Consider the following 14440-nt stretch of genomic DNA (forward strand, 5'->3'; position numbering starts at 1 on the left):
AAGAATGCCCTTGAGGTTTAGTTAGGAAAGGATTTTGATAACGGGTAGAATAGTCTTTTGGCAGGGGCTTAGATACCTTCAGCTGAGGGAAAAGGTGATTCACGTTTATCACTTAGCCATATTTTGATCTTGCTGGAATTGGAAGAAAACCTAGAGGAGAAAGGGAAAAACCTAAGGGCAAGAAGGAAGGGAAGAAGGGAAAATCTCTTGGGATCAAGAAGGGGATTAAAGCTAGGAAACTTAGAGGAGTATTCAGCATATTGAGGTAAGGAAACTCTATGCACTTGTTGTAAAATTCAGTTAAGAATATCATGGAATTGAGAATTGAGTTATGTGTTTTGCTTGGTGAATTCTTGGGATGAATTGAGGATAGGTTCAGCTTGAGTTTGTGTTTGAGCTTGGAATTTGATTGGGAAAGCAGCTCAAGGTTGAATTCTTGATTTAGGTAAGAGTTTTATATATCTTTGAATTTTCGTATCTGATGTGGTTTAAGAATTTGGAAGCATGGCTTAAGTTTTTCAAGCTTTGGTTTAAGATTTTGGCCTACTCGTTTAAGTTTCTGAAATCTAAAACCAAAGTATGGATTTTGGGTGTCATTGTGTGTTTGAGCTTGTTGTTGGTGTTTATAGGTTGTGAAATGGTTCATTTGGGGTTTTAAATTGGTTTTGGGGTTTAGGTATGTGTTTGGGTTGGATTGGAGGTGTTTTCGCTCGGGAAAAATGCCGGGGAAAACCTAGATTTCTGGGTTCGCGAAGGGGCGTCGCGGCCCTGTTCTTTGGTGCCGCGGCGCAAGGCTACATCAGGCAGCAGGGGATTTTCTGGGTGTCGTGGCCCTCCTTGTTGGGGGCCGTGGCGCTAGGCCATTTCTGAGCACGGGTTTTTTTGCAATTTTCGGCATTTGCCCCAGGGGCTCGGGGGATGATTCCATTGCATAGTTTAGGGAAATTGGAGGTCCCGCGAGTATGGGATTGGTCCCGGTAAGTGGTTTTGGATTGGTTAGTATTAAAGAGTGTTTTATATGTGTTGTGACTAGGTTTTCGGAGAGGCTCGGGATAGAGGACCGTGCTCGTGACTTTGGTGCATTGTGAAGCTCGGGATACAGGTAAGAAAGCTGTAGTACCTGTAGAGCAGGGCATGGGCCTATAGTATTGTTGCAGGGCACGGCCCTAGATTGTATTATATGTTAAGGTGTAGCTTTGATTGAATTATTGTATCCTTAAATGTTGTTTAAGTTAAGCTATATGTCGTTATAGTTGAATGAATGGCAAAGGAGCCGTGAACGGCAAGGAGCCGGGAACGGCAAAGGGCCGAGAACGGCAGTGGGGCCGAGAGTAACATTTGGCACACAGAGTGCATACCAACAGGGTGAGACCCCAATGGATACATGGGATATCCTTATGGTGAAGACTGAGATCCCAAGCTTTGGTAATGCTTCTGGGACGGCATGGCCGTATATGTTTAAACTAATGGACTATCTGTTTGTCTATGAGTTATCTGTTATAGTGGTTGTACAATATGCATATGTTATGTGCTGTGTGAGTTTTCTTGCTGGGCTTTGGCTCATGGGTGCTTTGTGTTGCAGGTAAGGGCAAGGAAAAAGTCAACCAGCCATGAGTATAGAGAGCGTGGAGCGACGTGTACATGTTTGGCCTGCCCGACTCCTTTGGTTGGGGGCATTTTGAGAAATGGTTGTAATAAACTGTGATTTTGATAGTTGGTTATCTGTAAACTTATTTTGAGTTGTAAATGTTTTATAAACCTTATTTTGGGATCCCAAATGTTAGACTCTTGGAATTTTCAATGAAATAGAGTACTTTTAAAGATTACAGCCTTGACTTTTTGTTTAATCACACTTTTGTTCTAAAAACCTCGTTTAGTGAGTTAATTGCACATTTTAAACCCACTTAGTAACGGATCTAAGGTAGTAGGGCGTTACAACTTGGTATCAGAGCGAGCCGAGGTTTATTGGTTCTGGAGATTGACCGAACACGTACGCTCGCTGCCATTGAAAATCTCGACTCAGGGTTGATTGGTATGGTTGATTATTATGATTGAATATGTGCTTGAATGCCCTGTTTGCCTGTTTAGTTTGAAAGAGCATGATGAATGAAATAACATATTCATGATGTTAGGGCATGGCCCGTTGTGTGTTATATGTTATTTGTATGTTATATGGATTGTTGATCTTGGTTGGTTGTTGAGAATGGGAGGTGGAATTGGATTTTGTTATCATGCCTGATGAGAGGTGTCACTGATTGCAGGCATATAGTTGTAATGCCTCAACAATCATCTAGACTCCGCGGCAGTAGAGCCGAGGATGATAATCAGGGTCAGGACCCTCCACCTGCCCCACAGAACTGGCAATAGATATTAGCCGAAATGGAGGCTAGATTACAGAGAACGGAGGAAGAACTTCGTCAGATGAGGCAACATGCCCCTTCACAGGTCACAGGGTTACCAATTCAGCAGAATGTAGCGCCAGTGCCGGTTCAGCCTGTGGTTGAGAACAGGTGGGAACCTTTGTACGAAAGATTCAGGAAGTAACAACCTCCTACCTTTAAGAGTGGATCAGACCCACTGCGGGCCGAGCAGTGGATGAATATGATTTCTTTAATCTTAGATTTCATGAGAGTTGAAGGAAATGAAAGGGTGGCTTGTGCTAGCTACATGCTTAGAGAGGATGCCCGCATCTGGTGGGATGTAGTGAGTCAGCGGAGGAATGTTACAGTTATGACCTAGGAAGAATTTAAGAGTATCTTTAATGAGAAATAATACAGCGTAGCAGTTCGAGCTGCGAAGGTTGATGAGTTTATCAACCTGACTCAGAACAGGTTATCAGTTACTGAGTACGCCCTGAGATTTGATAGATTGGCGAAGTTTGCGCCAGACTTAGTGCCGACAGATGTGGCCAGGAGAGATAGATTTATACAGGGGTTGAATGTGATGATCGCCCGTGATGTGAATATTACCTTGAGTTCAAAGACTACTACTTATGCTCAAGTGGTGGATAAGGCCCTTACTACAGAGAGGGCTGAGGATCAGATATGGAAAGACAGCACCGTTAGGCGCGATGCCAGGAGGACGGTGCCTTCTTTTATTGGGTCTAGTCGGGGCAGTGGCCCCAGTGAGCAGAAAAGAAGAGCTCCAGATTCATTTGCTCCTCCTAGTTCTGATAGGAGAGTACGAGGTTCTGTTGGTGGCCGTCACGGCGGAGGTGACAACTGGAGGAGATTTCCAGTGTGTCCTCGATGCAGACGCCATCAAGGTGAGTGCCGGATCAGGGCATGTTTTATTTGTGGGAGTGCCAACCATCTGAAGAAAGACTGCCCACAAGCTAAGAAAGAGGAGCCAAAGTAGGGAGACAGTCTTGCTTCTGCTAAGGTAATCGCTTTGACTCAGACTGAGGCGGAGGCTAGTCCCTCAGTTGTGACAGGTCAGATCTCTAGCACTGGTTCTTTGTATACTGCATTGATTGATTCAGGGGCTACCCACTCATTTGTATCTGCTAGGGTGATAGACCAGCTTTGTAGACCTAGTATTGTGTATGCTAGGGGTTTTCAGACTTTGTTACCAATAGGAGAACTGGTAGTCTCTAGGAGATGGATTAGAGCATTACCAGTAGAGATAGATGATAGGGAATTGTTTGTTGATCTGGTTGAATTAGACATGGATGATTTTGATATGATATTAGGGATGGATTGGTTAACGAGGTATGGAGCAACGATTAATTGCAAGAGGCGAATGGTGACTTTTGAACCAGAAGGCGAGGTACCTTTCATGTTTGTGGGGATGGTGAATGGACCGCGAGTGCCTATGATCTCAGCACTGAAGGCTAGAGACTTGATGCAGGAAGGTTGCATAGGATTCCTGGCAAGTGTTGTAGATACCTCTAGAGTGGTAACAGTGGGACCGAATGAAACCAGATTGGTATGTGAGTTTCCAAACTTATTTCCAGCATATTTTCTGGGATTGTCGCCACAGCGGGAGATTGAGTTCATCATAGAGTTGGCACCAGGAGCGGAGCCAGTGTCCAGGGCACCCTATAGAATGGCTCCGGCAAAGTTAAAGGAGTTGAAGATTCAGTTACAGGAGTTACTGGATTTGGGATTCATCAGACCGAGCTTCTCGCCATGGGGTGCTCCAGTGTTATTTGTTAAGAAGAAGGATGGATCGCTTAGGATGTGCATTGACTATAGAGAGTTGAACAAGTTGACCATTAAGAATAAGTATCCACTGCCTAGGATCGATGATTTATTTGATCAGTTACAAGGGAGTACGGTGTTTTTAAAGATTGATCTCCGGTCAGGCTATCACCAGTTGAGGATTAAAGAGGAGGACATACCAAAGACTGCTTTTCGAACAAGGTATGGGCACTATGACTTTCTGGTTATGTCCTTTGGATTAACCAATGCCCCAGCAGCTTTTATGGATATGATGAACATGATTTTCAAAGATTATCTGGATAAGTTTATGATTGTATTTATCAACGATATACTGGTGTACTCCCAGTCAGAGACAAAGCATGAGCATCATCTGCGCCTGGTGTTGCAGCGATTGAGAGAGCATAAGCTATATGGCAAGTTTAGTAAGTGCGAGTTCTGGTTACCGCAAGTTACATTTCTGGGCCATATTGTCAGTAAGGAGGGGATACTGGTTGACCCAAGTAAGATAGAGGCAGTGAGAGATTAGCCTAGACCGAGCAGCGTTCCTGAGGTCAAAAGTTTTCTTGGGTTGGCAGGATACTACCGGCGTTTTGTAGAGGGGTTCTCCAGGATTGCTACTCCATTAACAGAGTTGACAAGAAAGAAGACCGAGTATGTGTGGACAGATCGGTGTGAGAATAGTTTCAAGGAATTGAAGTGGCGATTGATTACTGCACCAGTGTTGAGCCTGCCGACAGACAATGAGAAGTTTGTGGTTTACTGTGACGCTTCCAGACAGGGTTTGGGATGTGTGTTGATGCAAGCTGGGAAAGTAATAGTTTATGCATCAAGGCAATTAAAAGAGTATGAGCAGAGATATCCCACACATGATCTGGAGTTGGCTGCAGTGGTATTCGCACTTAAGGTTTGGATACATTACCTGTATGGTGAAAGGTGCGAGATATACACGGATCACAAGAATTTAAAGTATTTCTTTACTCAGAAAGATTTGAACATGCGCCAAAGACGATGGTTGGAATTGGTAAAGGATTACAATTGTGACATCTTATACCATCCTGGGAAGGCTAATGTAGTGGCTGATGCATTGAGCCGGAAGGGCCCAGGACAGTTGTTTAATTCGAGGCAGGTATCGGACAGATTAGCTGAGGAGATGGCCAGAGCAGGTATAGAGTTAGTGGTTGGTAGGTTAGCCAACATAACTCTTTAGTCAATGCTCCTTGAGAGGATTAAAGAGGCACAGGGAAGGGATCCTTAGTTAGTTGAACGTAGAGAGAATGTCCTAGCTGGAACGACCAAGGACTTCTCTATCTCAGAGATGGGTTTATTGAGTACAAAGGACAGATCTGTGTTCCAATCGATTCAGATATTCGGTGAGAGATTCTGGATGAGTCCCATACCACTCCCTACTCTTTACACCCAGGTACTACGAAGATGTACCAAGATTTGAGAGTTTTGTATTGGTGGACATGCATGAAGAGGGATGTGGTGGACTATGTGGCTAGGTGCTTAACCTGTTAGCGGATTAAGGCTGAACATCAGAGGCCAGCAGGGTTATTGCAGCCTCTAGGGATTCCCGAGTGGAAATGGGAGGATATTACCATGGACTTTATGGTTGGATTGCCGAAGACCGTGGGCCAGCATGACTCAGTGTGGGTGATTGTGGACAGGTATACTAAGTCCGCCCACTTTTTACCTGTGAGGACAACTTATACTGTGGAGCAGTATGCTGAGGTATATGTGAAGGAAATTGTTCGACTTCATGGGGCTCCGAGGTCGATAGTATCCGACAGGGACCCCACCTTCACCTCCAAGTTTTGGGAGAGCCTGTAGAAGGAAATGGGCACACAGTTACGGTTTAGTACCACCTATCATCCTTAAACAGATGGGCAATCTGAAAGGACGATTCAGATATTGGAGGATATGTTACGAGCCTATGTGTTGGACTTTGGGGGATCTTGGAGTAAGTATCTCCCATTGATTGAGTTCTCGTAAAATAATAGTCATCAGGCGACTATCGGAGTGGTTCTGTATGAGATGTTGTATGGAAGAAAGTGCAGATCACCGATACACTGGGATGAGACAGGTGAGAGAAGATATTTATGTTCTGAGATGGTTCAAAGGACCAATGAGGCAATTAGAAAGATTAGAGCTCGTATGCTCGCCTCCCAGAGTCGCCAGAAGAGTTATTCAGACTTGAGACGCAGAAGCATGGAATTTCAGGTCGGTGATCATGTGTTCCTTAAGGTTTCGCCCCAGAGAGGAGTGAAACGATTCGGTGCTCGGGGCAAGCTTAGCCCCAGGTTTGTTGGCCCCTTCGAGGTTCTAGATCGAGTTGGAGAGGTGGCTTACAGATTAGCGATGCCTCCAGCTCTATCAAGGGTTCATAACGTGTTTCACGTATCCATGCTCCGGAAATATGTATCAGATACTACTCATGTGTTGAGCTATGAGAATTTGGAGTTGGATCAGGATTTATCATACGAGGAGAAGCCTATTCAGATTCTTGATAGAAAGGACAAAGTCTTGCGGAGCAAGACCATCGCCTTGGTTAAAGTGTTGTGGAGGAACAGCAAGATTGAAGAGGCAACGTGGGAACTTGAGTCTGATATGCAGGAGCGGCATCCCGAGTTATTCAGGTAATTTCGAGGACGAAATACTTGTAAGGAGGGGATAATTGTAACACCCCAATTTGCTAATAGGCTTTAGGATCTTGATTAGCGTGCCTGGAGGGCAATAAGTGAATTAACATGTTAATATATGAATTTGAATGAATATGTGATTAGAATGCATGTTTAGTTGGTATAAATATGCATGTGGGCCCCGTTTGTATGTTAGGGGTAAAATGGTAATTTTAGCCCGCTGATGGCATAAATGTAATAATTGTGTTATGTGATTAGTACCACTTGTGAGTGGTGATATTATTGTGTTGCACGTTCCGAGACAGTCCTAGGGAGCTAATTAGTTTAAAAGTCATAACGGGATTAAATACCCAGCTCGGGAGGAGCCTAGGGGTATTTTGGGAATTTTACACTTTGAGTTTGTGAGCTAATGGTTAATGGTGATTGAGTAACTTGAGTGACCATTGGTAACTATTGATAGTAACAATTTTAGATAAGAAAGATGGTAGATTTGTAAGAAAGGTGAATGGCAAGAATGCCCTTGAGGTTTAGTTAGGAAAGGATTTTGATAACGGGTAGAATAGTCTTTTGGCAGGGGCTTAGATACCTTCAGCTGAGGAAAAAGGTGATTCACGTTTATCACTTAGCCATATTTTGATCTTGCTGGAATTGGAAGAAAACCTAGAGGAGAAAAGGGAAAAACCTAAGGGCAAGAAGGAAGGGAAGAAGGGCAAATCTCTTGGGATCAAGAAGGGGATTAAAGCTAGGAAACTTAGAGGAGTATTCAGCATATTGAGGTAAGGAAACTCTGTGCATTTGTTGTAAAATTCAGTTAAGAATATCATGGAATTGAGAATTGAGTTATGTGTTTTGCTTGGTGAATTCTTGGGATGAATTGAGGATAGGTTCAGCTTGAGTTTGTGTTTGAGCTTGGAATTTGATTGGGATAGCAGCTCAAGGTTGAATTCTTGATTGAGGTAAGAGTTTTATATATCTTTGAATTTTCGTATCTGATGTGGTTTAAGAATTTGGAAGCATGGTTTAAGTTTTTCAAGCTTTGGTTTAAGTTTTTGGCCTACTCGTTTAAGTTTCTGAAATCTGAAACCAAAGTATGGATTTTGGGTGTCATTGTGTGTTTGAGCTTGTTGTTGGTGTTTATAGGTTGTGAAATGGTTCATTTGGGGTTTTAAATTGGTTTTGGGGTTTAGGTATGTGTTTGGGTTAGATTGGAAGTGTTTTGGCTCAGGAAAAATGCAGGGGAAAACCTAGATTTCTGGGTTCGCGAAGGGGCGTTGCAGCCCTGTTCTTTGGTGCCGCGACGCAAGGCTACATCAGGCAGCAGGGGAGTTTCTAGGCACCGCGGCCCTCCTTGTTGGGCGCCGCGACACTAGGCCATTTTTTGGCAGGGAGATTTTTACAATTTTGGGCATTTGCCCCGAGGGCTCGGGGGATGATTCCATTGCATTGTTTAGGGAAATTGGAGGTCCCAGGAGTATGCGATTGGTCCCGGGAAGTGGTTTTGGATTGGTTAGTATTAAAGAGTGTTTTATATGTGTTGTGACTAGGTTTTCGGAGAGGCTCGGGATAGAGGACCGTGCTCGTGACTTTGGTGAATTGTGAAGCTCGGGATACAGGTAAGAAAACTGTAGTGCCCGTAGAGCAGGGCATGGGCCCATAGTATTGTTGCAGGGCACGGCCCTAGATTGTATCACATGTTAAGATGTAGCTTTGATTGAATTATTGTATGCTTAAATGTTGTTTAAGTTAAGCTATATGTGGTTATAGTTGAATGAATGGCAAAGGAGCCGAGAACAGCAAGGAGCCGGGAACGGCAAAGGGCCGAGAACGGCAGTGGGGCCGAGAGTAACATTTGGCACACAGAGTGCATACCACCAGGGTGAGACCCTAATGGATACATGGGATATCCTTATGGTGAAGACCGAGATCCTAAGCTTTGGTAATGCTTTTGGGACGGCATGGCCATATATGTTTAGACTAATGGACTATCTGTTTGTCTGTTAGTTATCTATTATAGTGGTTGTATAATAGGCATAAGTTTTGTGATGTGTGAGTTTTCTTGCTGGGCTTCGGCTCATGGGTGCTCTGTGTTGCAGGTAAGGGCAAGGAAAAAGTCAACCAGCCATGAGTATGGAGAGCGTGGAGCGGCGCGTACATGTTTGGCCTGCCCGACTGCTTTGGTTGGGGGCATTTTGAGAAATGGCTGTAATAAACTGTGATTTTGATAGTTGGTTATCTGTAAACTTATTCTAAGTTTTAAATGTTTTATAAACCTTTTTTTGGGATCCCAAAGGTTAGACTCTTGGAATTTTCAATGAAATAGATTACTTTTAAAGATTACAGCCTTGACTTTTTGTTTAATCACACTTTTGTTCTAAAAACCTCGTTTAGCGAGTTAATTGCACATTTTAAACTCGCTTAGTAATGACTCTAAGGTAGTAGAGCGTTACAAATACCATAAACCAATTATTTCCCTCCTTACCCCCTAATCAAGGCACTAAGCCACATTAGGGAATTTGGGACGTTACAAATATGAATAAGAAGAACAAAAGAATAAAAAGAACAATAATATGAACACAAACTCTCACACAACAAAAGTGTAGAGTAGTGGGGATCACCAACTTGAACAATGTTCAAAAACTTTGTCCAAAAGCTTATTTCCCCTATTCTTTAAGCACTAAGAGATCTATCAAGGAAATAACTCTTTGGAATTATCAAGCCTCTATGGTGTATTTTTCCAGCCAAGTGCTTTTTGGATTGAGAATGACGTGTCTTACAAGTAAGCATTAGGCTCCTATTTATAGAGTTTGAGATACCCTTTGAATTTCAAATTCCACCAACCCCCATGGATGTTACCAATGTTTAATTGGATGTTTATGGAATTCAAATGGAGATTTGGGAGTTACTTGGGATGTTAGAACCATTCAAATTGGTAAAATTTGAAAAACGAAATTAGTTGTCAGCCTCACTGGTCGTGGCCAAGAGTATCAGTGACCGCGGCCATTGGCCTCTGTCCCCCAGGCTGCGGCTGGGGATAAACAGTGGTAGCGACCACAAGCCATTTTCAACACAATTTTTTTAGTTTTTCCAAAACGTCCAAAACCCTTTCTTACATGATTTTGTAACCTCCATACACCTAATGGGAGTTAAAAACATGTCTCCAACAACCATATATTATAATGGCTTTGTGAATTCCAAACTCAAATGTGTAACACACAATCTACACATTGTTGGGTAATATTTGGGAGTTACAATTGTAACTCCAAAATATGTCACATTTGGCCACACACATGTGTCCAATTTTGTGACTCTTAAAAATATGTTACAAGGTGTGACAAATCAAATTTTGTCACATTATTTAATCTAACACTATATTATTTAAAATAATATAACATTCCCCCACTTAGATTAAATAATCACCTTTTGTAACATTTATTTAATCAATCAAACATTATATTAAAAGACAATATTTCTCCACTTGATTAAATAATTACTCTCTATAGACACCTTTGCATTTGTGCATAAAGTAAAATGTCTTTTGACTTGAACTTTACCTTAGTGTAATTATCACAAAGTTTGTTGAAATTTTGGTTGCCGAAACATTGAACCACTATCCCTTGATAACAAACCGGTAATAACACACATTTGTTATGTTCACTTGAGACCTCAATGTCTTGCTTTTGCACCGTTAATGGCCATGTGCACATTCCATTCATAGACTTTTCTTGAGAGTGACTCTCGATTCTCATGAGGGGTGGCACCACCCCTATGTCAATATAGGTAGAACTCTTACAGTATTTTGTTACCCTAAAATACTTGTTTTTTCAAGACCGAGTTCTATTAAAAAAACCTTTCATTTTTAACCCATATTTTGGTAACACGCTAGTACTCATATCTCAGATGGGATAAAATTTGAGTACTACTACTATTCACTTGATTGACTTGTTATTACCTATTGAACCTAATACTAGTTTGGTTACTAGTATTAGAATGGGTTACCATCAATCGTGAATCTCTTTAGGGAGTCTAAGTCACATCCCTTGAGATATAAAAATGATTCTATTTGAGTCATTTCTTTTCCCATGTATGCATACTTAAACACTCTCATTATTTTATTCAAACTTTGTTGTTAGCTATAGTTTGATTAAAATAGTTACACCATTAAAATAGTGAGTTTGACCATAGTCAACACCCCCACTATTTTATATTTCAATATCCAAGATAAACATTTTCTTGAATAATAATTCTAGAAACCTCTTTGTTTCTAAAATTCTCTTTTATTTTTTAAATTGATTCCTTCTTGAGTCAAAATATTAAAAAACAATAACTTTAGACACCAAACATCTCTAGAATTATCCATTCCATACTCATATAGCCAAGGTTATTTAGATTGTGGAATTATAAATCACCTATTTGATAGGATGATCAAATTTATCAACCATTATGAAAATAAATTGATTAACTTTGGAGCATCACTCCCACATTTCTCACATAAAATGAAAATATCACTTTAAATAGAAATTTCTTTATTTCTATTAAGTCTTTTATCTTCCAAGATAAGTCTAGACTTTTAATTCACAAAGTTCATCATGAGTCCTTTAAGCCACATGATAAACTCTCAATAGATCAAGATAAAAAACATCAATGTTTATCTTGATTTATTTACTTGCTAAAGCAAGACATACTTATTTGAAGGTAACTTTCACTTAGTGTCTTTCTTTTATATACTTCACAAAATCAAAAATGTGAACACAAATGTAATGTGAGAATTTCTCAAACAAATAATCACATTATGGAATAATAGGTCTACACTCTTACCTATTATTTTAACAAGTTCATTTTGTAATATCTCACACAAATATCTCATAGCACAAATCTCATAGCAAAATAAAGAGTTATCATAGAATAATACTTTAATTTTATTACATGAAAATAACCATTTCCCAGCAAGGCACATAAACATGGTAATCATGCTATGATCTCTTCTTCCTTTTCTATAGCAATTACCTCATTCTCATGTAGGTTCTTTCGGTACCTACATACTCTAGCATAGTGCCCGGATTTTCCACAAACAAAACAATGACCTCTCACGTCTTTGAATTGTCCATGATCTTTCTTTGGACCTAAAGGGTTCCCACTACCCTTTTTGTTGTTGTTGCCCTTGGGATGCTTGTGTGAAACCGCATTGGCCTTGGAAGTCTCATCTTTAGACTCATTCACACCCTTGTCTCTAATTCTCGATTCCTCTTCAATTCTATTGTTTTTTTTTTATCTCTTCCAAAGTGTAATCCTCATTCTTATGGAGGATTCTTTTCATATAGCTCCTCCAAGTTGGTGGCAAGTTTTCCACTATTGCACCAACTTGAAGGGCCTCGAGAAGCTCAATCTTGAGAACTTTTAACTTGTTCACAATCACTTGCAACTCATGAATTTGAGGTAAGAGAGTTTTTCTATCAATGAAAGAAAATTCAAAATATTGTGAAATTAAGAACTTTCTTGTACCTTCTTCCTCGGCCTTGTACTTACTCTCCAAGGCATCCCAAATCTCCTTCGCAGATTGGGTATTGGTATAGCGGTCATATAGCCTTTCGGATAGGGCATTAAGGATATGATCACTACAAATAAGATTGTCCTCTTCTCTCTTCCTTCATTTCTCCACCACCTCGGGAGTGTCTTTGTTGAATGACTTAGCTAGAGGTGCCAAGGATGACTCAAGGATGTAGGCTATCTTGAGTGTTGCAAAAGGAATTTCACCTTGTCTTGTCTCCTAGTGAAATTGGATCCATCAAACCTATCCAACCTCACTAGGTCTTGGTTCATGATCTTGATGGTCTCACCTTACATTGAAACAAACATGGGATTAAGCTTTTGATTGTTATAGAATATATTATATTCAATGGGAATAGAGAAACTGAAATACAACTCTAAGAAAAATAATACAAAAGACAAGATGGTAGATAAACTATTGTGTCTATTGCTCAAAATACAAGTAAATAAAAAAGATGTAGAAGAAGAAGATCACAAACTCAAAACAATAATAATACAAGTAAATAATAATAAGAAGAACAAAAGAATAAAAAGAACAATAATAAGAACACAAACTCTCACACAACCAAAGTGTAGAGTAGTGGGGATCATCAACTTGAACAATGTTCAAAACCTTTGTCCAAAAGCTTATTTCCCCCTATTCTCTAAGCACTAAGGGATCTCTCAAGGAAATAGCTCTATGGAATTATCAAGCCTCTATGGTGTATTTATTATATTTTAAATAATGTTTGATTGATTAAATAAGTGTTACAAAAAGTGATTATTTAATCTAGTGGGGGAATTTTATATTGTTTCATATAATATAATGTTAAATTAAATAATGTGAAAAATGTGATTTGTCACATAAATGTGAATTGTCACACCTTGTAACATATTATCGAGAGTCACAAAATTGGACACATGTGTGTGCCAAAATGTGACATATTTTGGAGTTACAAAATTAGTTAAAAATTTGTAGCTCCCAAATATTACCCAATAATGTGTATATTATATGTTACACATTTGAGATTGGATTTCATAAAGCCATTATAAAATATGGTTGTTGGAGATATGATTTAAACTCCAATAATGTGTTCTGGGAGTTACAAAGTCATTTGGGAGGGTTTGGAACCGTTTGGAAAAACAACACATTTTCAAGTGCTGAAAATGGGTTGTGGCCGTGGCCACTGAATGATGGTGGCCGCGGCCTGGGGGATAGAAAGCAGTGGCCGCGGCCACTGATGTCCCTGGCTGCGGCCACAGGTGCATTTCAGGCCAAATTTTCAGTTTTTTCCAAGTGTGTTGAACGGTTCTAAAAACCCAAATAACTCCCAAATCTCAATTTTAATTCCATATTAATCCAATTAAATATTGGTAACAGCCATGGGGTTGGTGGAATTTGAAATCCAAAGGGTATCTCAAACTCTATAAATAGGAGTCTAATGCTCACTTGTAAGACACACCATTTTTCCATCCACAAAGCACTTGGCTGGAAAATACACCTTGAGGCTTGATTATCCTAGAAAGCATTTCCAAAAATCTGTGAGAGATTTCTTAGTGCTTGAGTTAGGGGGAAATAAGCTTTTGGACAAAGGTTTTAAACCTTGTTCAAGTTAGTGATCCCCAACCCTCTTCACTTAGGTTGTGTAAGTGAGAGTTTACTATTGTTTTGTTCTTGTATTTTTTTCTCTATTGCTTTTCTTCTTATTTTCATTTTCTATTTATTTGTAACTTTTGTTTAGAGTTGTAATCTTTTGTTTAGAGTTGTATCTTTCACCATTCTCTTCTTCTCTTTCTTCCTCTTCCTTTCTTTGTTTGTTTGTATTTTCAGTTATAGAGTTGTAACACTCTTTTTAATCAATCATTATTTATTTGTAATATTTTGCATAGAGTTGTATTAAATTACCTTTTCCATTGAGGCAATAATATATATTCTCTAACAATCAAAAGCTTATCCCTTTTATGTTTCAATGGAAGGGGAGACCATCAAGATCATGAACCAAGACCTAGTGAGTTTGGACAGGTTTGATGGATCCAATTTCACTAGGTGGCAAGACAAGGTGAAATTCCTTTTGACAACACTCAAGATAGCCTACATCCTTAAGTCATCCTTGG

At 40.1% G+C, this 14440-nt stretch overlaps 1 protein-coding gene across 1 annotated transcript in view; it reads left to right on the plus strand.

Moving 5' to 3' along the window:
* Window positions 1-2379: 2379 nt before the first annotated feature.
* The window catches only part of LOC133823871 (nudix hydrolase 14, chloroplastic-like), a gene marked incomplete at its 3' end in the record, with an annotated part of 32585 nt that continues 20524 nt past the window's right edge, over window positions 2380-14440 (plus strand). The window contains exon 1 of the mRNA XM_062256723.1: window positions 2380-2453. Within this exon, the coding sequence (XP_062112707.1) occupies window positions 2380-2453 (74 nt within the window). The remainder of the gene's footprint in view (window positions 2454-14440) is intronic.

This window comes from Humulus lupulus, chromosome 3 (assembly GCF_963169125.1).
Source record: "Humulus lupulus chromosome 3, drHumLupu1.1, whole genome shotgun sequence".
In the NCBI taxonomy this organism is placed as follows: domain Eukaryota; kingdom Viridiplantae; phylum Streptophyta; class Magnoliopsida; order Rosales; family Cannabaceae; genus Humulus; species Humulus lupulus.